General features: G+C 36.8%; 1 protein-coding gene across 7 annotated transcripts in view; it reads left to right on the top strand.

Annotated features, from left to right (window-relative positions):
- Window positions 1-25,493, top strand: part of CNTLN (centlein) — a 251,852-nt gene that overhangs the window by 109,675 nt on the left and 116,684 nt on the right. For 5 of the 7 annotated variants that reach the window (XM_084779053.1, XM_084779054.1, XM_084779055.1 and 2 more), the window contains exons 9-12: window positions 6,055-6,219; window positions 7,765-7,890; window positions 15,246-15,367; window positions 16,732-16,851. In XM_084779053.1, coding sequence (XP_084635179.1) covers window positions 6,055-6,219; window positions 7,765-7,890; window positions 15,246-15,367; window positions 16,732-16,851 — 533 coding nt within the window. The remainder of the gene's footprint in view (window positions 1-6,054; window positions 6,220-7,764; window positions 7,891-15,245; window positions 15,368-16,731; window positions 16,852-25,493) is intronic. The other 2 variants (XM_084779056.1, XM_084779057.1) reach the window with 1 other exon arrangement.

Raw genomic sequence — 25,493 nt, forward strand, 5'->3', positions numbered from 1 at the left:
GTTCAATATTTACTGCGTGTGTTGCCCTTGGTTGGTGCAGTAGTTTGAGCAGATCCCCCTGGGTCCAGATCCGCCTGTCATGATGTTCTTCTTGTAGGTTTCTAGGACCCTCTGGATCCTTCTGTTTCCCAATTCTCCCATACTTCTCTCACCTAGAGTCCCAATAGGAGGTCCCCGCATCTATCCCCAGAATTCCTAAATTTCTTAAAGAAGTGAGATAATGTGTGTAGATAGCAAAACTATGTACTTCCCCACTAACAATATTTAAGAGTTTTTAATGTATGATTAAATAACCCAAACAATTTACCTCATAATTCCTAGTAACTGTTGATAGCTGTGACACGTCTTGCACTTGTCCTGTCATGTTCAGTCAGCTTCCTGTCATGACAGTAGTGTGCACTGTTGACTTTGCATAAGGAAACATGCCTAAATGATTGCACTTGTTTATTTGTTTGTGGTGCTGGAAGGACTAACATGCCAGGCAGGTCCTCTATCATGGCTTTAGATGCACAGCCCTTGTTTTGTTGGGTCTTTTGGAGATAAGGATCATGCGTCTGTGATCCTTTGCCTCTCCCTCTCAAAGACTGCTGTGTCTGAATAAATATTATTTTTTTTTAAGCAATTGACACAACACTGAAGAGCTACTTACTTCTCAGCTTCTATATTTTCCATAGAATTTTTACAAAACAAAATCACCTGAAGGACCAGTGTGCAATGGTATTACACAGCACTAATTTATCAGATGGAGGATGCTGGGTTCAGTCTGTACCACCAAAGCAAAATGGTGATTATTTCCAACTGGAGATTTTTATACATATCCAACTGATTGTTATCAGATTAACTATGGTCTCACACTGTACCATTACATTTCAAGAAAGTAAACTAAAAAGTATCCCAATACTCTTTATTATAGAAAAAATTCAAAATACTTGTTAACCAGGCTCTAAAATTCTAAGATGTTAAGAGCTAGGTTTTAGGAATGGACTTCTTCCATAAAGAGAGGACTTGGTTAGCTTGGTTTTGTTATGTCTCTAAGCAGCCCGGAAAGAATGAAAGGATCCATGATGATCATAAGGATGTATCCCATCACATGTGTGCTAGGTATATATAAAATACCTACATGTTTGTATGCAGTACTGCTGTTTGGAAAGATACAGTCCGGTAAGACACAAGAGTGAGTTTATAATACAGTAATTTAGTAAATACAACTTTACCCAGGTGAGCAAGGTCCCCTTCTGTAGTCACAAAAACTTGTTGATAGTATCTAGCTTGCAAGGTTCCCTTATGGCTTGTATCTTGCAAGGGTGTTTTCCTTTATTGGATACTTGGTCTCCAGTGTGGAGATGTTAGGAAGCTATAACACCTCTAAGTGGGGCTTATGAGATAGAACTAGGTTATTCAGGGGTGTTGTGCTTGGAAGGGTTGGTGTAGTTTTTGTGACATCAGTCAGTTAAAGGCTGACAGAGTTCTTACAAGAAAGTGAGCTTGAGCCAGGTGATAGTGCTGCACACTTTTAATCCCAGCACTAGGGAGGCAGAGGCTGGCGGATCTCTACAAATTCGAGGCTAGCCTGGTCTACCGAATGAGTTGCAGGGCAGCCACTGCTACACCGAGAAACCCTGTCTCAAAAAGACAAAACGAATAAAGTGAGCTTAATATTCTAGCTTTCTGTTTTACCATTTTGTCTGTTCCTTTAGAACACAGTCCACCTTGGAACTATCTGTTGTGAGGTGGTATGGTTAGGAAGGCCCTCTTCAAGACTGGAACCATTTTTCTACTGGGACTTTCAGCTTCCAAAACTGTGAGAAAGAAGCTGTTTTTCTTTATCTAGATGATGTAGCTCCAGGTGTTTTGTGGTAGCAGTAGAAAATGGACAAATACAGTATCTTTTATAGGATGCAGCGACTGGTATGATACCTGTATTATCTCTCTTCTAAACTCATAACCTTAGTGTATTATGAGGACAAAGTCTGTTGGAGGTACATCATATAGTAATCAATCAAGCTCATAAGAAATAAGGAAATTTTGAGAAATTGGTACAGCCACGAGATACGCCAACCAAATACAATATATCCCAGGTGAAAAACTGAAATACAGAAAACATTAAGTAAAAAATAAAGAAAACTAAACAAACTATGCAGTTAATAATAATGTTTGGACACTGTTTAATCATGATTTAAGATATTATCAATAGAGGGGGGTGGGTAACAAAGGTGACAGAAGCAGAAGATCTCTAGAAAATGTTTCCTATATTTTTCTGCACATAGAAAACTGTTCTTGAAAGTGTCCACTGAGGGCTGGTGAGATGGCTCAGTGAGTAAAGGAGCTTGCTGCCCAGATCACTGACCAGAGTTCAATCTCTGGAACCATGTGGCTGAAGAAAAAACAAATTTCCACAACTTTTTCTTGTCCTATACACATGCACACCTACCTCCTCCATACATGCACAGAAATAAGTGTTATGAATATTTTTAATGTATATTGATTTTAAAAAGTCAGTATAAAATAGAATAATAATCTCCTCTCCCTTTGAAGTCTGCAGTTACATCTCAGACTTGTGTTTAATCCCTTTATTTGTATAAAAAAGGGAAATATTTAACAAAATGTTCACTAAAAAAACATAAAGGTATGAGGATTCACATTTAATCCTTCCTTCCACTTAAAAATTCTGACTGTAGAAGTTTAATTTTATTTTATGCTTGCCTGGTATACTTTCTGTGTGGTATATGTACCCTTCTTTGCTCAACTTATCATGGATACATTTTGTAGTCATTAGCACAATTATAATATTGAGTATATTTTCAATTTTCTTTTTATGTCTCAATTAAGGAATTAAGGGAAACTATTTGATAAAATATGCTTAGAATTTAAATCATGACATTTTCCCACATGATAACAAAGAGGTAAAGTAATAAATATGTCTTGCAATTAGTTATAATTCAGATGACAGTATAGGGTTTGTAGACTATTTCATCAGGAGATTGCTTCTCTACCACACTTGGGGCCCTGACATTGATGCTTAGCACTACAAAGCATTGAATTAGGAGGGAGGGAGGGAGAGAGGGCAGGAGGGAGGGAGGGAAAGGGGGAGGGAGGGAGTAAATGAATGAATGAATGAAAAAAGAAAAGAAGAGGGGTCAATGGAAGGAAGGAAAGAAAGAAAGCAAACAAGCTAGCAAGAGGCCCATTGGAGACCAAGAGAGTAATGATAAATAGTGATTTTTTAAATCTCTGCTATACAAAGAATTCAAGAGGCAAAGCTTTGGGACTAGATGGAAGTAAAGAAGACAATAAATGCAAAAGCCCCAAAGATAGGAGATTGATTTGCTTGTGGAGCTAAATGAGGCTTGTGTAGCTGGAGTACGGAGGTCTCTGCGCTGGGTTGTAGTAGGAACTGTGTAGTATGAAACAGTGCTTTCCATGTCTTTGGGGGAATTATAAGAACAAACGAGCCAACAAATAATTCTAAGCAGAGTAAGTGTCACATTTTAAAAGAGATGAGTTCAAAGCTGCTCTCACAAGGTTCTTAATGCAAGAAGTCATCTAAGTATATAAAGTAGTATTTTCCTTGAAACCAACTGGGTGGAAATCCCAGAATGGTAATGCAGAGTGTGCTTTACACATCATGTTGGCTTCTGGTTTTGTTTTGTTTTGACAGTCTTGCTATGAAACTCAGGTTAGTCAGGGATTTTCATTGTATACTAGGATGACCTCACACTCAGCAGTCCTCTGTCTTTAGTAGTGAGGTTACAGGTATTCTTCACTGTGCCCAGCCATCACTTATACATAAAAAATTGTTATTTTAAGGGGAAAAAGTGAAAAGTTATGAATGTATCTCTTGTCAAAGTGACAAGAGTCAAGAGATAGTTTCTGATTTAAAGGATGTGAGAACATATATAACATGAGAAAAAGAAGAGAAAAACTATATCATAAGATGTTGGATACAAGTGTCTCTGCTTAATGTCTTCAGTACCAAGTACAGCTTGTTTTACTTGCTGCATTATCCGCTAATCCTAATTAAATTTGAATTATCATTCTTTTCAAAATTTAAGAGTTGTTTGTTGAATTTTGAAAAATGCGGCTTAAAAAATCTATTTTATTATTATAAATATCACCAATGTAAGTAATTGAAATAAGGCATAATTTCACTTGCAATATTGGCTACTGGACTATTTTAATGTCTTTATGTACATTTGACCTATTTATCATTCCTTATTAAAATTTAAATAATATTTGCTTTATTGTATTATAATCCATTAATGTCTTAAAAACCCACTTTTAAAAGAACTTCAGATTTCTCATTACCTATTCTCGTGACCTAAAATTATGTTTCTCCAGTTTTAAAAAATTTTCAGTTGACCTTGAAAATTTACTCAAAATTTATTTAGGAAATGACAGGGTGTTAATATATCCTTTGTAGCCAGGCCTGGTGGCCCATGCCTTTAATCCCAGTACTTGGGAGGCAGAGGCAGGTAGATCTCTGAGCTTGAAGCCAGCCAGGGCTACACGGAGAAACCCTATTTCAGACACACACACACACACACACACACACACACACACACACACACACACTCACACACACACACACACGTATGTATATATATAGCCAATATATCCGTCATATATATGTATACATATACACACACATACATATATATCTGTCCTTTGAAAATGTTAATGGTGACATGGACAAAAGCAGTGCTTTTAAATGTGTTTAGCTTGTCAGACAAAGGAAATATTTGTGAACAACATATGTTTGATTTTAATAGGAAGAAAAATCAAAGAATAAAAACAGCATGATGCTTAAAATAGGGAGAAGAGAAGGGGCAAGGAACTCAAACTGTGGGAGAAAAGTGGCTGACGATTTTAATTTAGTGTCCACAACAAAATGATGTGTGATCTTAGCAGTACAAGACAAACAACTCTGAAGGAAATGTTCACAGTACAGTAAATAAACCCTTGGACATCAATCTGGTGATTTAAATGCAAAGAAATCCTAAAAATAAAAGCATACAAATAAAATCATCCTCTCATTTACCAAAGTATATGTTAGGACTATGTACTTTTTTGTATTCTACTAAAAAAGAAAAGAGAAATGGGAACAAAATATCTTTGTTCATCAGAATGTATGTACACAGATGTGCACATACACATCATATACACAAATGTATGTAATTAGTGGTTATATGTTGTCAAAGTTCTTGGTAATATCATTTGGGAAGGGTTGGCCTGTGCATAATTTGTAATGAAAAGTATTTTCAGGGCTACTGGATCCATATTGATAATTTTCACATCCTAAGATTGGTATTTTGGTGTGATTAAATGAACAATAGTGGACTGGAGAGATGGCTCTGGGGTTACCATCATTTGCTGCTTCTGCAGAGTAGCTGGATTCATTTCAGCATGGTGGTTTACAGCCCTCCATGACGGCAGTCCCAGGGGATCAGATGCCCTATTTCACCCTCCTTAGGGCTCCTCTATATGTGTAGTGGACGTATATAACTCAGAAACAAATAGTAAGTACAGAAATACTTTTTTTTTAAAAAAAAGGCTAAATCAGTGAAAATGCTGTTTTCATAATGATTCAGTATTTTATCATTTGTAAAGGAAGTGGTTAATTTCGATAAGTATTTGTGTATGGCATTTTGTGGTTTCAAATCATTCAGTGAAAATGGTCGACTATCACAGAAAGCTAGTTTTCATAAACAGGGTTCCTGTGATTCCTATTATTAAAATGTGGCACTAACAACCAGAAGTTTATAGTATATGAACAGATTGTTAATTTGTGATACTTCATAGGCTGGTAAGATCTCCCTGTTGCTGGTACTTTCCTTCCCCTAGGTTAATATTCTGTGTTCTGTAATTGTGATGTTAAGGAGTAGAAGGAGTATTCTGTGAGAGATACTTGTCTGTTGTTATAAGCTTATTATAAAGATTGATTCATAGATTTACAGACACAGGCATATACCATGGTATAATAGAATTGTACTCAAATTTGTAAATGATGTAAAATATAAACATATGTGGATTTTATATACAAACTTTAAAAAACAGTTGTCTCAACAGGCATCGTTATCAAGCTTGGAAACATTAATGGTCTCACAGAAGTCTGAAATCGAGTATTTACAGAATAAGCTGAAAGTGGCAAATGAGAAATTGTCGGAGAACAGATCTGGTGAGCAGAGCTTCCCAGAGAACAGTGCTGAAGGGAGACGCAAGGTAGAGATGCTTTATCATCCTAGGCATGTGTCGGGGAGACTGCTAAGGCAAGGGAGCAAGTCAGCAGAGGAAAGCAGGCATGCCTTTCCTTCTATAGTCTAAGAATAAAGACTTTAATTTTTGTCAAAGATCTCTCATTTACCTAATAGAGTTTATTATAAAATGAAGTTACTTAAAGTCCTAATTTTAAGTAAAAGGAAAATGTATATAATATCCATTTTTGTTCCAGTATGATATGTAAAGTACAGGATACATGGAACATAAAATACTAAGATTCCTCAACCTTAATTCGTTTTTTAAAGAGAGTTAAAGAATAGAAATAACGATAAAAGAGTAAGTTCTCTCCTCTTCTTTTTTGTTCTTTTTCCGGTGTGCACTATGTATTTATGTTATGCAGCAGACTCTGCTATAGAATATTTACTCACAGAGAGCATAGAAAGGTTAGAGGTCAGCTGGAGTAACTTTTTCCCTGAAAGTAAGGAGTTTTGCACACTTCCCCTCCCGCCTGTTACATCAGCACAGTGTCCCTGTAAGCACAGGCACCATGCAGGGGGAGTGCATTCTTTGCATTTGCCTTCCTCTTTTATGATTACAACAAGCTGCCTTAAATACGGAAACATTTTAAATGAGCCTGACTGGTGTAGCTGTAGCACTCCTATCTGTACCTTATAATACTGTTAGTAATTTCCAGAAGTGTGGATTTTATTTATTTATCACAATATCACTACATTTTGTAGCTCTTGTTGTTTTGGAGTAGTGTCTCAAGCCTTGTTTAAGTGAAAGACAACATTCATAAGATTAAAAAACAAATTTAGTTGTTTGCTGTTTTGCTGAAATGGGAAGATATACTATTTTGATCTCCATAGGCAAGGAAAGTAAGAACAGGTGTATTTTAAACATTTTCTCTTTCTTTTTTGTAAGGACATGCACAAAAGGAGAACACTGCTGCCCAGCTTTATAGTCATTTTCTTGCATTTTGTCTCCAGATTGGTATATGGAGCTACATAATATAAACACACATTCTTGTCTCTAGTTAGCCACATTACAGTTAATGACCATATGGTCATTATGGTATAAGATCTACTGTCTGTTGTATTTATATTCCTCAAGCATATTGTTCCTTCAACTTCACAGTGTGTTAAACTATTTCAAAGGGGAAAAAATCCTTTCCCTCTTGTTTCTGGTTGTCCTATCAAGTGTAACCTTGGACCCTTATAGAGCAATTAGACCAGCCTCTATCCCCTCCTTTGTAATGAGGTTTCTTGCATTTCTGAGTCTATAACCCTTTAGTCTTCCCTAATGGGACATCATTATTCTGAAAGAAACAATGTAAATGTAAATGAATATTCTCATTAACGAGTCACAGAGAAACCTTTAGCTGTAGCACTGTGGTAATTCCGCTTGTTATTTCTCCAGTATTCCATGCAGGACTTTTTTTTTTATAATTCATTATTAGTATTCAAAATTACTTGTACTTTAATTTTGCATGTCTTTCATAATCCAGTGTTTCAGCCAGTTCAACCATGTCCTTGTTTTATTCTCCAGGAACCACCTGTGAAACGTTCAAGGTCTTTGTCCCCAAAGAGCTCTTTCATGTACTCCGAGGAGCTAAGGAAGCTGAAAAACGCTGAAAGAAAGATTGAAAACTTAGAGAAGACACTACAGCTAAAGGTGAACTTCAAACCATTTCTTTAATCAGAACCACGTAAAGAAAAATACAACATAACAAGTATAAATTACTGCTTGCTGTTTTTTTCTGAATGCAAGTATTATATACAAATATAGTCTTCAAGACATTTCTTAGGATTGTAAAGTAGGAAAAATTACTGCTTGAAAGTGAAATATGTATTAATTAATTTCGAATAAAATTGGGAATAAATTTCTTAACATTATTTTAGACACAAAAGTAGAAGACCATATGTAATGGAAAAAGATTTTCCTGTTGTTCATTATATATGATAAACAGTTTAAGACTAAATAGGGTTAAACACCATATTTACTTTGCTTGGGTCTCTTATAAATACTGCATTCGTTTCCTTCTAGAGCAAGCCCTGAGCATGCAATGATGGTCTGAGGCCATCATCCATGGGGTGGGGCAGTGCTTCCATTCAGAGTGTATCTGCTCTCTTCAGCTGAACCTCTCTGGACAGCACCTCACAGACACACCAAGACTTCTGTCTCCTAGGTGATCTTAAACCTAATGAAATTGATGATTACGATTACTCATCACAGTTACTTTTACATGAGAATTTGATAGAGAGAGGATGTACTCGGTAGGAGAACACTTACCTAATACGCATACAGCCTTGTGGTTAATCCCCAAGCCTGCAAAAACAAAACAAATGCAAATCCAATGACAATACCAAATAAGTATGTTATTATTTTACATTTCAACTCAATTCATTACAGAACGTGTCATGTGGTATTTAAATTAACTCTCTGCCCATTTTCATATACTTCATTGCTTTGTCTTTGAAAGTGAGCTTTTGTGCTGAAAGTTGTTAGCTATATGTTCGTTATAGTTACATATAAGATAGAGTTAATTATATGTGGGTGTATATGTATGTATGCATGCATGTATATATATGATCTTATATATTCATCTATAGCCTAATTTCATATAGGATGATTTACATTAAATTGTGATTGACTCACAGAATTACAGAAGTTGAGAAGTTTTGTATCTGGAGTTAGGAACTGGAGGTCTAAGAAAGCCAGTGGCTAAGAGACTCCAGTGTGAGTCCTAAGGCTGGAGAACCACATATCCAAGTCTGTTAGAGCCCAAAGACAAGAGAAAATCAGTGTCTCGCCTCAGAGATGGTCATGGAGAGAGAACAATCTTCCTTTTTTTTTTTTTTTTTTTTGTCCACTGAGATTTTCAACAGAGTGAAAAATGCTATCTATTTTTATTACTTAATTGGGGTATGTTTTTGCTATTAACACAATATCGGAGATTTGTACCTAAACCAGAAAATTGATTTCTTTAGCATACCACATACTGTGCGGGGAGGGGACCCATCCAGTGATAAACTAATGCAGGCAGAGCCCCAGGGCTCAGGGCATGACAGTGAGAGACAGGAAACACTCTTTGTACTAAGCCACTGCAGTTCAGCCTTGAGGTCTTCATAGGAAAAACCAAAAACCCAAAACTGGTCTAATCTTACTCAGCTCACATAGGCCAAACCTCCAAGCACTACAGTCACTCAAAGTTCCTGCCATCTTAAAACGTCACAATAGGGGTTAACTTTTTTCACATGAGGATTAAGGCTCAGTGGTAGAATACACACTTACTGTGTATAAGCTCTGGCTTCTATCGACAGTGATGATAAAAGTGTGTTTGTTTTTCTAGGACTACTGGAAGTCAGCACCCCATACTCAGTGACTTAGTACACCAGAAATGTATTGTCTTGGGGTTCTGTGGGGCAGGCTAGTTCCAATGCAAGGCATCAGCCGGACGAGTCCCTCTGATTGCTGAGTTGGTAGTATCCTTCCTCCTTCTTCTTGTTGCTTAGCTATTCCTTGCCCCATATATCTTCACATTGTCCTTCCGTACGTATCTTTCATTCATCCTCTGTCTGTATTTTACCATTTTAGAAGGATATTGGATTAGGACACACCTAATGACCTTATTTTTATTTGATTACCTTATTATAAATATTATCTCCAAAAAAAGATCACATACTAATATATCAGGATTAGAACACAACTTGGTTTTTTATTTTTCATTCTGGGAGTCGAAGAAGGTTGACCTATATAACCATCTCCATCTGGATTATAAGATATTTTGTTCTGACCTCTTCTTTTAGGCTATTACTCATTGATATGTAGTGAAATTTTGTTCTAGCCTTTGAGTGATAATAGCCAGGACACATATTTAGGTCTTTTCAAATACAATCCCCCAAAGAGGAAATAGTTTCATGGACTTTTTATAGTGTCAGAAAAAAAGAAACTTATAAATGAGAACATTTTACAACTACATTGGTGGGAACAGTAAGTGGGCAGTTATGGGGCAGAGGAATCTCAACCGAAGGCCTCACATGTTATCTGATAGCATGCTTAGCTGGTTGGTGGCGATGGGCTTTTGTTAAAACATCCCAAAGATCGTTAACTGCTAATCAGGACATTAAATCAGGCTCTGAGGTAGCCAAGGAGGTGTTAAAGTTAGCCCAAGGGAAATTGTAGTTAGGGCATCAGATCAACACTATACCAAACTGTGTACTCCCTGAAGATTTTATCAGTGCATCAACCTATGAAGACAGATTCCAGGAGGTCTTCACACCAAAGCCCACTATTGAGGGGTATCAAGACAGGAACCTAGAGCCGAATCTCTGGGGGGCTCCTGTGTAGCTAGCTTTCTTTTTGTAATTTGAGACTATCTGCCTAGCGATGCTGCCACCCAAAGTGGGCTGGACGTAGTTCTTATGTCAGTTTACTAATGAAGATGATCCTGCACAGACCTGCCCACAGGCCGTGGCTGTCCCAGGCAGTTCTTCAGTTAAGGCTTTCCTTTCTTTCTTTTTTTTTTTTCCATTTTTTTCTCCTTTATTAATTCATTCTTGTTACATCTCAATGGTTATCCCATCCCTTGTATCCTCCCGTTCTTCCCTCCCTCCCATTTTCCCCTTCTTCCCCTCCCCTATGACTGTTCCTGAGGGGGATTACCTCCCCCTGTATATGCTCATAGGGTATCAAGTCTCTTCTTGGTAACCTGCTGTCCTTCCTCTGAGTGCCACCAGGTCTCCCCCTCCAGGGGACATGGTCAAAGGTGAGGCACCAGAGTATGTGAGAAAGTCATATCCCACTCTCCACTCTACTGTGGAGAATGTTCTGACCATTGGCTAGATCTGGGTAGGGGCTTAAGGTTTACCGCCTGTATTGTCCTTGGCTGGTGCCTTAGTTTGAGCGGGACCCCTGGGCCCAAATCTGCCTATCATAATGTTCTACTTGTAGGCTTCTAGGACCCTCTGGATCCTTCTACTTTGCCATTCTCCCATGGTTCTCTCATCTAGAGTCCCACTAGAATGTCCTCCCCTCTGTCTCAGTTTCCTGGTAAGTGAAGGCTTTCGTGGGACATGCCCCTTGGGCTAATATGCAGATATAAGTGAGTATATACCATTTCAGTCTTTCTGCTTCTGGGTTAACTCACTCATTATGATCATTTCTAGCTCAATCTATTTATCCACAAATTTTGGGAATTCCTTGTTTTTAATAGCTGAATAGTATTCCATAGTGTATATGTACCACAGTTTCTTTATCCATTCTTCTATTGAGGGACACTTAGTGTCCCTCAAAAGGCTTTCCTTTCAAATGAGTCCTAAGCTGTGTCAAATTGTCAAGTAATGCGGATGAGGACGTAACCTTTATGTCTATCCTTTCATAGCCCTGTGCATATAAAATTTCTAGATTTTGATAAAATTAATTATCCCTAATACAATCCTTGAAGATTTCATTAATTTTGTTTGGTTAGTTTTTGAGACAGACTTTCTCTCTGAAACAGAGCTGTGGCAGGCCTAGATCTCGCTCTGTAGACCAGGAGAGCCTTGAAATCACAGAGATCTGTCAGCCTCTGCCTCCCAAGTGTTAGGATTAAAGGCCTATGGCACTGTGCCTGGCCATTCATTTTATTTACTCAATGGGTAATTATATACAGAAGAGAGAGAACCTAACGTTGGGCGGGTTAGGGAAGGGAAGTAGGGGTGAATGATTGAAATACCCTGCATGCATGCATTGAAGGGTGAATGAGCTGAAAGCAGCAGGGGAACTGAGAGGCTCTAGGCAAGAAAGTTGACTGATAACACCTGTGGAAGATAGCGATCAGCTCAACAGAACAAGCTCTGGTTTTATGCACTGTACTACGTTGAAACTACAGAGGGACTGATCCCCAGATGAAATCTTTGTCCACCCTGTTCCCCCAGCACCAATCCCATGCCTCATGTGTAACCTGTCCTCTCTGAGAGAGATGTGTGTCTTTCATGCTTGGGATTGAAGGAAATGTGCTCTGCTGAGATCAGTTTATTCTTTATTTTATTTTTATTTCCATGTCACCTTCTTCAGTATCTGTCTTAACATGCATGAAATTCTCAAAGAAAAAGATATTTTTGCTTACTTCCTTAAGCCTGTGTTCCTGTTCTTTAAAGACCTAATCACTGCTTTTGAACAGAGTTGATGCTCCTAATTCATCACATCTCACCAAAGACATTTAGCCAAACCCAAGACTAGACCAAGAATCACTTCTGTTCTTACAAAATAGGAAAGGATAGAATATACAAATATCTTTGAGAAAAGTCACTTGAATCAGGTTAGTTTCTGTTCCTTAATGTTTTAGTGTCCCTAATGTTTTCAGAGTCAAAATTTATAGAAATAATTTAGTAAATGTTTTATAGAATGATCCAATGAATGGGTCTAATTCATGGCTACACTTGAAATATTTGTGTGCCTTTTAGGAAGATTTGATATTTAATAGCATAAAATGTATCATTTTATAGACTTGATTTGGTTGTATGACTTGTGATGACAATATACCTCTTATAAAATACTGTTATTTTTATTTTTACTATAGTACATGGAATAAGACTTAAAGAGTTAGAATTCAATGTATAATGTGTATATATGAGGTTATAAAGAGTCGTTGGTTAATTATTTCACTGTTTCCCTAGAGGGAATCATCTTTTGACATATGAACTTAGGTTATATCTGTTTTAAACTATTTAGGTAGGGAAAAATGAAATAGTTCCTATATTTATATTTTTATAACATTTTGATTCTATTTCTGATGGAAGACAAAAGAGCTCCATAGCATTAGACATGTGGATGAAAGTATATTTAAGTATTATTAATTATATATTACATTGATTTATAAACTTTGATTTGGCTTCATTTTTACTATTTTAAGTGTTAAGAACTTTATTAAGAATTTTATAAGCACTGGAGTATTATATGTCAATGTAGAAGACAAGTAAAATTAAAACAAAGATCATTGTTCTACTAAAATCACTTCTTATCCTATATAACTACAAACTGTAATTACCATAGAAAACCAAAAACCTGACAAATTTTTTTCAAAAACTAATAGTAAAATAAGAGATTATTGGAGATAAATTTGATCTCAAGAAGAATAATTACAGTAAGCTACTGAAGATTTTTACAAAGCTTATGTATAATCTTATTTTTGAAAAGTATTTTGACCTTAGTCTCTTGTAAACATTTCTTACCGTTAAGTTACTTTATTAAGAAATTTATAACATAGAATTGTTATAATTCCTAATAAGAGGATTGATACTTGGTTCGTTGAGTTGATGTAATATGAAAAATTCAAGTTTTAGTTCATTCTATTTTAAAGATGAAGAAAAGTGATCCACACTAAATGTAAATGTCTGTCATGAAATTAAAATAAGTATCTTAAAGTTTTAATGGCTGTTTTAGGTATTTAGGTATTTGCAGCAGTTATTTAAAGTATTCTAAAGCTCTAATAGATAATACTTTTTCTAAACAATCCAGGAAAGGAATGCTATTTTATACCATTTTTCTTATTAAAAATGTATATAACATGTATAAAACACTTCTGAGTATGAACATGACTCCAATACTCTGATAGTCATTTAAGAGAATTCTACTGTAAGTATAATAAAAGCAGAGTGAAAAAGGTATTCATACTTGTGAAACAGAGTTGAAGTAAAGTAATGCAAATTACAAATATTATCTTCCAGTTTAGATGGGAAGTAAGTGGCCAAGAAAGTGGTGAATTCTAAAGGAAAAGGGTATCATTGTTAATACCCAGAGAAAGGATGATAAAAGATGCTCTGTTTGCTGTGTGTGTCTCTAGAGAAGGCCCTCTGCCAAGCTTCTCCCTGCAAGCCTTTGTTTTTTATTCTGTATTTTGTAGAAAAAGAAGTTGAATTTAGTTGTGTTTGTAAGTTTATGTAGCTAATAGAAAAAAACTCTCAGAATGTACTTCAAATATGAGTGCCGAATGCCTACTCATTTTACAGCACTACAAGCTAGAGAGAATCTGTTTTTTTCTAGCAATTTATTGTAGAAGTTCATCATACGATAATGTGAGTATACTTTTAAAAATTCATACTTTTCATTTTATGAGTGTTTTGCCTGTGTGTGTGTGTGTGTCTGTGTGTGTGTGTGTGTGTCTGTGTGTCTGTGTGTCTGTGCGTCTGTGTGTGTTGCCCAAAATGGGCAGAAGGTGGTAGATCCCATTAAACTTGAGTTGCACGTAGTTGCTAGCCTCCGTGTAGCTAGAAGCACTCTCACGTGCTGAGACACCTCTCTAGTCCCAGAAGGCTGTTTGTTTTTTGTTTTCCTATTGAAGATCTCATGAGGAATAAAGTTACTTGTTTTAGTTTGAGAAACACAGTTCATAAGTAGTACAGTAACATAAATATAATTTCCTAGGACAAACAGATTGGACTTTGTGATACGGCTATATCTAATAAATAGTCCTTTCATTTGCTATACTTCAAAATCACTCAACTTATTTCTCCCCTTCCAATCTTCATGGTGGAACCTAAATGTTAAATTACACTATTTATAGCATATGTTCATCCTTTGTTTCTTCCCTCTGTGAAATCCCTGTGCTTTTTACAAATAAATTATGGATTTGTGGCCTGAAGAGTGTTTTTGCTATGATTACTATCCTTATATTTTTAATAAAATAATTTTCATATATATGAGCAAATCCTTGTGTTGTTGATAAAGGAAAAATATAAACATTTCCAAAGTAAATATGAATATGTGTATATCTATGAACTAATAACAAGGGAAGAATGTAATTAACTTAACATAAAATTTGACACTATATAAAGTACACAAAAATTCAGTGAATTGATTGAATTGATCAAGCAAGCCTGTTCTCTGAATAAGGAAAAAGTGGTTTTGGTTTTAAAAAGTATTGGAAAATGGTAAATGCACTCGTGGTTAGATGTGGCCTTCCTCCACGTTTCATATGTAGATGAGTAGTTCTTGAAGCATTGTATCAATAGTTTTTCATATTTGTATACTTCCTTTATGTTCTATAGAGCCAAGAAAATGATGAGCTAAGAGATGCCCATGAAAAACGCAAGGAAAGGCTACAGATGTTACACACCAACTACAGAGCAGTAAAAGAGCAATTAAAACAGTGGGAAGAAGACAGTGGCATGTGAGTTACTTAGCCCATAAAGACATTTCCCTAAATATTAAATGGGATGGAGAGCATTATATAGGTGTTTTAATGGCTTTTGTTTGGTTTTAGAGAAATTATTTGGTAGTCAAATCTTTACTCTGAATATTTTAGTGGAGAACATAACAAATAAAAACGGAAAATTTTTCTAGCCATAGCTATAGATTTTCCTATCATTTACAGACATCATTGGCAAAAGGTGATTATGAGTAATATGTCTTTACTATCAATAGAATAGCTTAATAAAAGTCTATAAGTCAAAGCAAAACCAGGTAATACCCATATTGTTGAAAAACTGCTTTTAAATAAATAAAATACTAGTGTTAAAATTTTATAACCCCGAAGTATTTACATTTTAATGGAAAGACCATAGAAATATTAAACCTACATGTATAGTTAACCACCTTAAAACTATTTCAACCTAGTCTGCAATTTGAAGATCTTTACTACCCATCCGTTTTTTAAACTTCAGCTTATCTGAATGAATTGGCAGTCTCAGTTCAATTGCCCTGAACAGGTGTTCAGGTCTTGGTTAGTGGTAAGTTGCTCCCCTGTTAACAGTATCAGCAGAGGGCACAGGACTGAATGAGCATAGACAATCCACTTCCCTCCCACTTTGAGATGGATCCTTTAGGGCGCTGTTGATGATACACATTTGTCTGTTCTGAAGAGAAGTAGTTTCTAAATTGGCCAGTACAGCACTTTTAAAAACTAAAGGTGAAGTTTGTTTTATGTACAGAAAACGATAGTATAAAGAGCGTTTGGCCTCACTTGTAGATAATTGTCACATCTAATCTTTTCCTTTGATGAATAGCAAATGTTCACCTCAGTTCTCAGTAAAGCAGTGATGAGGCAGCTTTCTCTAGCTTTAACCTCTGCTTACACAGCTCACGTGGTAGCTACAAGAAGGCAATCTGCTTTCAGACATAGTCACTGTTAATAACCTGTCTGTGATAGGGCATCTTTACCACATGCAGATTAGATGTCAGCGAATTCTAGATGAATCAATTGCTACGGCTTTTTCTTTTGTAGACTTACATTTCTACGGTGCATGTTTTATTACTATTATACTAGAATGAATGAGAGAAATAAGGCCTTAGGTTTATTAATATCATATGTCTGCTTTAAGGTTTGCTTTTCATGGTAGCAATTTCACTTTAGGAAATTGTGATATAGGACTTTAAATTTTGACATGCTTAGGTATTTGGAAAGTCATCTAAGACATAGTAAAATTAAATTAGTAATTGAGATTTAGTCATTAGATAGTTCTGAATTTTAAGGAATGTATAAATAAACTTTTATAGCACTTTAAATATACTGCACTTTTTTTATTTTAAAAATAGGACTGAAACCAGAAAAATGAAGCGAGCAGATCCTCAACAACTTCGACAAGAAGATTCTGATGCTGTGTGGAATGAACTGGCCTATTTCAAAAGAGAAAACCAAGAGTTGATGGTTCAAAAGTGAGTTTCTTTTAAACAACAAAAAAAAAAATGTATAAATAATTTAAGAATTTTTTGTTACCCGAAGTCTATTAGAGAAGTACATTTTTAGAATGGAAAATGAAGTTATCTGATATTTGTAAATAAGACAATATGTATGTGTTTATATATGTGTATATATGTATATAAAATATCACACAATAACAAGTTGCACATTTGCTAGCTCTAACAGAAACTGTATAATATGATCTAGGGATTGTGTTAATTAATGTGGCTCTCATCTGTTGAGGGTGTCGCTCTTCATTAGCCTGTATTTTAGACACTGCCGGGCTTCATTTTTGGAATGAGGTGGAGAGGGGATAACCTAGCCAGCCATCCTTGTTTGATCTCCTAGATATATACGTAATGCGGAATGCCTGAGCTCTCTTGGTTCCCTGCCCTGTCCTGCTAATCCCAGCTGAGCTCATTACGGTGTAGCCTTGCTGCTACTCTTGGAGCCAGAGCTGTCCAAGCTAATTACTGGTAGCAGCAGAACTGCCTGTTAAGGGTCTGGTGTGGATCTGCTAACATGGTCCTTGGTAGTGACCTGCAAAAGACACGAGGGAATTGCTTTCTTTCTTGCCTTGCAATACCTGTCCTTTGGGTTTAATGCTGATCCTCCACACAGGTCTTTTAGCTGCCCTAAGTATAAAACTTGATGAAGGATACTCATATTTTAGAAAACATACAGTTTGCTTGCTTGATCTTATAATTCAGAGGCTATTATATTCAGCTTGGCAAAGAAATAACATTTTTTTGTTTTGTTTTGAGACAAAGAAGAATTATACCGATATAATGAGTCTGTTCTTTTACTTAACTAGTTTTTTGTTTAGCGTGAGTTTTTGACATATCTCATAATTTTTCTAAAGTCCAGATATTGTGTAGTTTTCTGCAATTTAATAACAAGTGACATATAGTACTTCAATACCATTGATTATTCTTGGCTGTAAGCTGAAAGCTTCTTTATTTATAATTTATGTAACTGTTCATCCTTTTCTATATAATGATAAACTTTTGAGGAAATTATCGTGTCAGATGTAAATGTGTATTCTCACTTACTTCCGAAAGTACAGTATTTTTTATTGTAGCCGAATACTAAATGCTAATAATTAAGTCTCTTACCATGAAAATTATTTTACAGATTACATACATTTTTGGCCTAAACATTTTTTGATTATTTTAAATAGCTTTATTGAAATATGTTATTCTAAATAGTTTTATTGAGATATAATTCAGAAGCCATATAATTCTCCCATATTACATATAATTCAAATCATATTCAAAGATTTCCATACTATTTATTATTGTTATATGTAGAACATTTTCATTGCCTCTAGCCTATACAAGCAACCCTTCCATCTGCTTTTTCAACCCTAGACAATTATGTACTAGTCTGTTTTCTCTGTTTGTAGATTTGCTTATTCTCAATTTTTCGTACAATATCTATAACCACATTATTTTACTAAATTTTATATTTCTAAAGCTCATCTATCTTGTGATGCCTTAACTCACTATGTATGAAATGAGTTAAATGAGAGACCTACTATGACTTGGTGTTAGAGCTAACCTATTCCAGAAAATTCAGGGAGATGTGACAATAAATTTTATCTGTTTGGCCTAGGAAGCCAATAACTGACACAAAGAGACCGAAACATAATTCATAGCTTCAAGCACTATGCTGAGCAGAATCTAAACTGCTACTAATCTAACAATAAACTAAAATAAGCTACTCTAATCCTCATAACCAACATATATCCCAAGCACTTGCCAATCTGATGGTCCTCAGGCAGCTTCTCTCCTCCAACTCTCTCAGTCAACTCTCCCTGTCAACTGCCAAGGTCAACTGTAACTCTCAACTCTCGGCTCCTCTCCCTCTCCAGGAAGTCCTGCCTTCCACTTCCTGTCCTTCTGCCCAGCTGATTGGCTGAACAGTGCTTTATTGACAGTTGTTACATCCACTCAAGACATTCCTCCACAGGTAGATATTAACTATAAGAGATAGATTTGCTCCATGGTCCATGCTGCTGCTGAGGACCATGCCTGGGTCCATGGTTCAACTCCAGCCAGGGGACATGTTGATGTCTGTGGATGTCCATGGTCTCTGCCACAGCCTGAAGCCATGTTGATGTTCATGGACCATGCCGCCACTAGGGCGCCATGTTAATGTGAGTGCCCTGTGCTTCTGCCTCAAGCCATGTTGATATCTGTGATTAGTGCTGCTGCTGGCTGAAGACATGTTGATGGCTGCTGTTAGGGACCATATTGGTGTCTGTGGCCCCTGGTGCTCCTTAGGAGGCCTTGTTGATATCCTTGGCCTGGGCTTCTACTGAAGGCTATGATGGCATTTTTGGCTGGTGCTGCAGCAGAGGGCCATGTTGAGATCTATAGTTGGTACTGCCCCTGGACACTATGCTGAGATCCACGGCATCCTGATGCTGGAGACCATGGGGATGTCCATGGTTCCTGCAGTTGATGGAAATAATCTGGAAGTCCATGTTCCATGTTCGTACTGACTGTCAAGGGCAAGGAAGCTACTTTTGTGGTGGTATCAATGACTCTAGGCTCACAGTTGAAAAGTGGGGACGTAGAAGACTTCCATGACTGCCCCCCCCCCAATGTCACAGCTTGGACAGGGAGCCATCAAAAAGAAGTCTTAAAATTGTGATAATGATGCTGACGTGTAGCTCTCTACAATTGATTGCTTCTAGCGGGGGTGTGGTGAGGTAGGGCTCAGTTTTCTTTAAGGGGCTGGCCACCAGGAGTTTGACCATGCTCCATTGAGTATATGTGGGTTTTTTTGGTCACAGTGGTTGGGGCAACCTGGGAAGACTGGGCAGTGAGTGTGATTGGTGTGCATGGTGTGAAGTTCTCATATAATAAAAAAAAATGTTGGGAGGACAAAGATATACATTTGGATGTATTTCACTCATTAATGGAATAAGTGAAAATGTAAAGAATCGATTTAAGAAAGTTTGAGAACTCTTGACCTAACCTGTTTACTCTCCAGTGCTGTTACATCATGTATAGCACTTTGAAGAAAGGGCTGTGTTGTTGTTAAACCAGCAGGACTGTTCTTGGAAACCTGTTTAAATTCATGAGTGTAAATAGCTATGTATAACACGGTTATTTTTGTAGTAAGACTTAAATTAGTAAACAGTAATAAACTCTTCATTGTAAAGAATGATGAGGTAGTATGCAGATATAAGTGAGTATATACCATTTGAGTCTTTCTGCTTCAGGGTTAACTCACTCATTATGATCATTTCTAGCTCAATCCATTTGTCCACAAATTTCAGGAATTCCTTATTTTTAATAGCTGAATAGTATTCCATAGTGTATATGTACCACAGTTTCTTTATCCATTCTTCTACTGAGGGACACTTAGGCTGTTTCTGTGTTCTGGCTATTATGAATAAGGCTGCTATGAACATGGTTGAGCAAATTTTCTTGTTGTGTGCTGGTGTGTTTTCTGGGTATATTCCAAGGAGTGGAATAGCTAGGGCTAATCCCCCTCAGGAACAGTTATAGGGGAGGGGAAAATGGGAGGGAGGGAAGAATGGGAGGATACAAGGGATGGGATAACCATTGAGATGTAACAAGAATAAATTAATAAAAAATAAAAGAAAGAAAGAAAGAAAGAAAGAAAGAAAGAAAGAAAGAATGATGAGGAAAACATGCATGGTGGCTGAGGCATGTCATCTCAGCACTTGGCAGGCAGAGTCACACAAGGTGGAGGCCAGCCTGGAAGGCTCCTTGCAAACAAAGAAATAAATAACATTGAACTACTGTATATTATACATTGCAGGCCTTTAACGTTACCCAGAGTTTTATTTTCTTTATTGTGGAAAACAAGGACTTTTAATATTTTAACATTTAGTATTTGTTTTAGATTCTTTTATTTTGGAGTGGTTTTAAAAACTGCTGTTTGAGTTGCTGACTTGCTTCATTAAAAAAGTCATTAAATAGAATTTGGCTTGAAATTAGGACAGAACTTAATTACCTACAAGTTCCAAAACATATTTCTGGCATTTTGTACTAAGCAATATTCTCAGTAGTGACTATTATAAATCAAAATATCAGTCAACTCTGAGAAGTGTTGAAGCTGCTTTGCCTCACAGTATTAAATATCCATCCAGTGTTTATATGAAAATGTGTGCCATTGTGCCCTAGGAGTGCTGGGATCACAGAACTTGCCCAGCTTCCAGCTTTTACCTGGGTTCCCAGGAGCTGAACTTAGGCTGTCAGACTTGCTCAGGCATGTGCCTTTACCCTCTGAGCCATACCCCAATTTCAGGCTACTAATGCTGTTGTTTTTATATGCTTATTTTCTGCCCTGCTTGAGTTCCAATCCTGACTTCCTTCAATAATGATTGGCAGTGTGAGTTCCAATCCTGACTTTTTTTCCATTAATAAACAGTGATATGAAAGCGTAAGCCAAATAAACCGTTCTCCCCCAAGTTGTTTTCACTCATGTGTTCTACTGAGCAACTTTAACAATGAATCTACTATTGATCTTTAGGCATTTATATTACATGTATGGTACACAAATGTTTAATCCCATGTGATTTTAAAATACTTTTTCTTATTCTATAGAATGCTTTTTCAGTTGCTTACCTTGTATTGGAAATAGAAACTTTTTAAAAATTTAATGAAATTCTACTTCTTTTATGTATCATGGCTTTGATGTTATATCCAGGCATTATTTCTCTAACCTAAAGCTATAAGCATTTTATCCCACATTTTAAAATGTTTATGAATTTATATTTTATATTTAGCTTCATTTTCAATTTAGCATTGCCCTTTGGATAAATTAATTATACACCTAAGTTTGTTTTGTTGAAAATGTATGTCCAATTGTACCAACATCACTTTTCAAAAAGATATTTTTCCAGTAAATTACCTCTTAACTACTGTCAGTTCATCACACTCCTCTGTACCTAATACAAGACTCTTTCATTCCTTTCGTCTCAATACCTGAGTTTCACAGAGACCACACTGTCATGATCACTGCTGCTTTCTAAAAGGTGTTAAACTCATGGCAGTCTCATCAACTTGATTCTCCAGAGGTACTTTGCCCTGTCATAGTTCTAAGTGTGCAAAATAGACTTTGAAAAAAAACCAAATTCTATAGTAAGAGAGTCAGGCAGGAACTTTCATTGGAATTGTGCTGCAGTTAGAGATGGTTAGAAAAGTAAAGCCATTAATTGTATGAGGCTAGATTTCCAAAGAAGGAGCATGTGATAATTATGTTGATTTTTACATTTTATTAGTATTAGATAAGGTATCTTTCATGTTCTGTACGTCACACATATTTGTTTGCTGTCATGGTGGTGCACATGTATAATCCCACTTGGGTAGCTGTTGCTAGGGAGTTGATGAGTTCCAGGCCAGCCTAGGCTCCAGAGCGAGACACAGTCAAGGATCTAGAATAAAGCATTTAAATTTCGGAGCTATCATAAATGCTGTTATGATAGCTTTACTTTCGTTGGATTATACATTGTTAAGTGTCTAGAAGTAAGTTATATATTTCTTATTATTTATTATTTGTTGTATGTGCCATTATTATTTATTGTATGATAAGCTCGTGATAAGATTTTTTCTGCTTGTTTTATCTTTGAATTTTGTTTCTTATAATTTTGTACTTTTAATCTGTAGGGTCTTTTGAGACTGTTGATTGGGAAGTAATTAATACTTAAGCACTGTTAAATGTGCCATTTCTCCTTGGATAATGCATCATTTTTTCCTGCTTTCAGTAATTTATTATTGTGCCTTATGTTTCAGAAAGCTTTAGTGTTTTTGTTTTTGTTCTTGTTTTTCAAGACGGGGTTACTCTATGTAGCCTTGACTGTCCTGGATTCGCTTTGTAGACCAGTCTGGCCTTGAACTCACTGTAATCCGCCTGCCTCTGCCTCCTGAGTGCTGGGATTAAAGGCGTGCGCCACCACAGCCTGGTTTGATTCTAGGATGTCTTGACATGGGTTTCTTTGGATGTAGCTTATTTTGGATTCATTCTCTCTCTCTCTCTCTCTCTCTCTCTCTCTCTCTCTCTCTCTCTCTCTCTGTCCGTCTGTCTGTCTGTGTCTGTCTCTCTCTGTCTCTGTCTCTCTCTGTCTGTGTCTGTCTTTCTCTCTCAACATTGGGATGCATTTGCCAAACTTTATAGTTTTGGGCCATTATTTTTCTAGTATTTTCTTGACCAGTGTGCTCCCTTCATTCCACAACTAGAATTCTAGGGACATGGACAGTGGACAATCTATTGCTATACATACCCTGAGACTATTCCTCTGATTCTCACCCTGTTTCATATCTGTGTGGACTAGGTCATTTCTATTATTGTCTTCAAGCTAAATGTCCCCCTTCATCTCTGTATTTATCCATGCAGTAATTTTTAAAAGTTCCAATTTTATTTTAAAAATTTCTGTTTGAGTATTATTTGTATAGTCTATTTATTAACTGATAGTTTCTATTTCATTTATTACAGAATTGTTTGCTGTTGTTTCTTAGAGAATTATAATTAAGACTGCTTTAAAATCTTTTTCTAGCTAGGTGCAGTGGTATACATCTGTAATCCCAGCACTCAGGGACGCAGAGGCAGGCCAATCTCTTTGAGTTTGAGGCCAACCTAGTTTACAAAGCAAGTTCAGGACAGCTGAGGCTACACAGAGAAACTGTGTCTTGAAAATTACAAAACAATGGTTATCCCATCCCTTGAATCCTCCCATTCTTCCCTCCCTCCCAATTTCCCCTTATTCCCCTCCCCTATGACTGTTCCTGAGGGGGATTACCTCCCCCTCTATATGCTCATAGGGTATCAAGTCTCTTCTTGGTAACTTGCTGTCTTTCCTCTGAGTGCCACCAGGTCTCCCCGTCCAGGGGACATGGTCAAAGGTGAGGCACCAGCGTATGTGAGAAAGTCATATCCCACTCTCCACTCTACTGTGGGGAGTGTTCTGTCCATTGGCTAGATCTGGGTAGGGGCTTAAGGTTTACCGCCTGTATTGTCCTTGGCTGGTGCCTTAGTTTGAGCGGGACCCCTGGGCCCAAATCTGCCTATCATAATGTTCTACTTGTAGGCTTCTAGGACCCTCTGGGTCCTTCTACTTTGCCTTTCTCCCATGATTCTCTCATCTAGAGTCCCACTAGAATGTCCATTGAGATGTAACAAGAATAAATTAATAAAGGAGGGAAAAAAAAAGAAAAAAAGAAAAAAAAAGTAGTTGTTCATACCACATTTAGAATAAAGAATATATTGAATGATAAAGATTAATACTTACATAATCAAAATAAGTGAATCCTAATTAATTGTAATTGAACTGCTAAGGGCTCTTTTTGCCATGATGTTTCACAGTCTACACACTTATCAGCAATCTTTAATAATCAAATTTAGCTTTCTGAATTTAATGTGCAGAATCTCTAAATGCATATACTGAGATATTTTATTGCAAATGTGTCGCCTTCTTGCTTTTTGTTGTCTTATTAATTCCTTTCTTTTTTTTTAATTTATCAATTTTAGGTTTTATGTGCACCCACAATAAAAGATCTTCTTTGTTTCTTTCTTTTCTGTCACTAGCAAAAAAAAAAAAAAAAAAAAGAAAAAGAAAATTACAAAACAAAACAAAACAAACCTTTTCTAGTAATTCTGACATATATATTATGGTGGTTTGAATAAGAAATGTTCTGCATGGTGTTGGGCATTTAAACACTTGGTCCTTAGTTGGTGGCACTGTCTGATGAGGCTTAAGAGGTATGTCCGCCCCCCCCCTTCTCTCTCTGTCTCTCTGTCTCTATCTTTCTCTCCCTCCCTCCCTCTCTCCCTCCATGTCCCTTCCCTCCTCTCCTCCTCTCCCCACTCTTCCTCCCCTCCCCTTCTCCTTCCCTCTGTGTATGTGTGCATCATGTGTGTGTGTGTGCATGTGTGTTCCCTGTTACAGATGTGAGGTCTCAGCTTCCAGCTCCTGCTGCCATGCTCGCTACTTGTTGCCACGCCTCTCGATCATGACGGACTCACACCCTCTGCAACGATAGGCCCAAGCAAACTCCTGTTGAAGTTACATGGCCATTTCATTTTATCACACACAGAAACAGAAAAGTTGCTGGTACAGACATTGGTATCTGACACTGGGATGTTGACCATGTTGTTTTGGGAGGAATGTGGAATATTTTGCAACTTTGGACTAAAAAAGTAATTGCATCCCTAATGTGTAGTTTGTCATCAGCAAATAGGGACAATTTGACTATTTTCTCTAATCTTACCCCTTTTAGTTCGTCCTCTGTATTTATTTATCCAGCTAGTACTTGAGACACAGTGCTGAAAGCGAGTGCAGATCCTGGACATCTCTGTCTCACTCCTGGTATATAATTGATTGGTTATACGTCTGTATTCTGTTTGCACTTATTTCATTGAGCATGTTGAGTCTGTGTTCATCAAGGATATTGGCCTGCAGGTTTCTTCTTTGCTATGTCTTTACCTGGTTTTGGTATTATATTGATGCTGACTTCATAGAAGGAGTTTGAGAGTTTTGATTTTTTTAAATGCTTAAGAATTGGCTGAATAGGGGATCTAGGTTTACTGCATGCATTGTCCTTGGTTGGTACAGCAGTTTTTGCAGGCCCCTGAGTCCAGA

The sequence above is a fragment of the Acomys minous genome (genome assembly GCF_964271855.1).
Source record: "Acomys minous genome assembly, chromosome: 1".
Taxonomy (NCBI): domain Eukaryota; kingdom Metazoa; phylum Chordata; class Mammalia; order Rodentia; family Muridae; genus Acomys; species Acomys minous.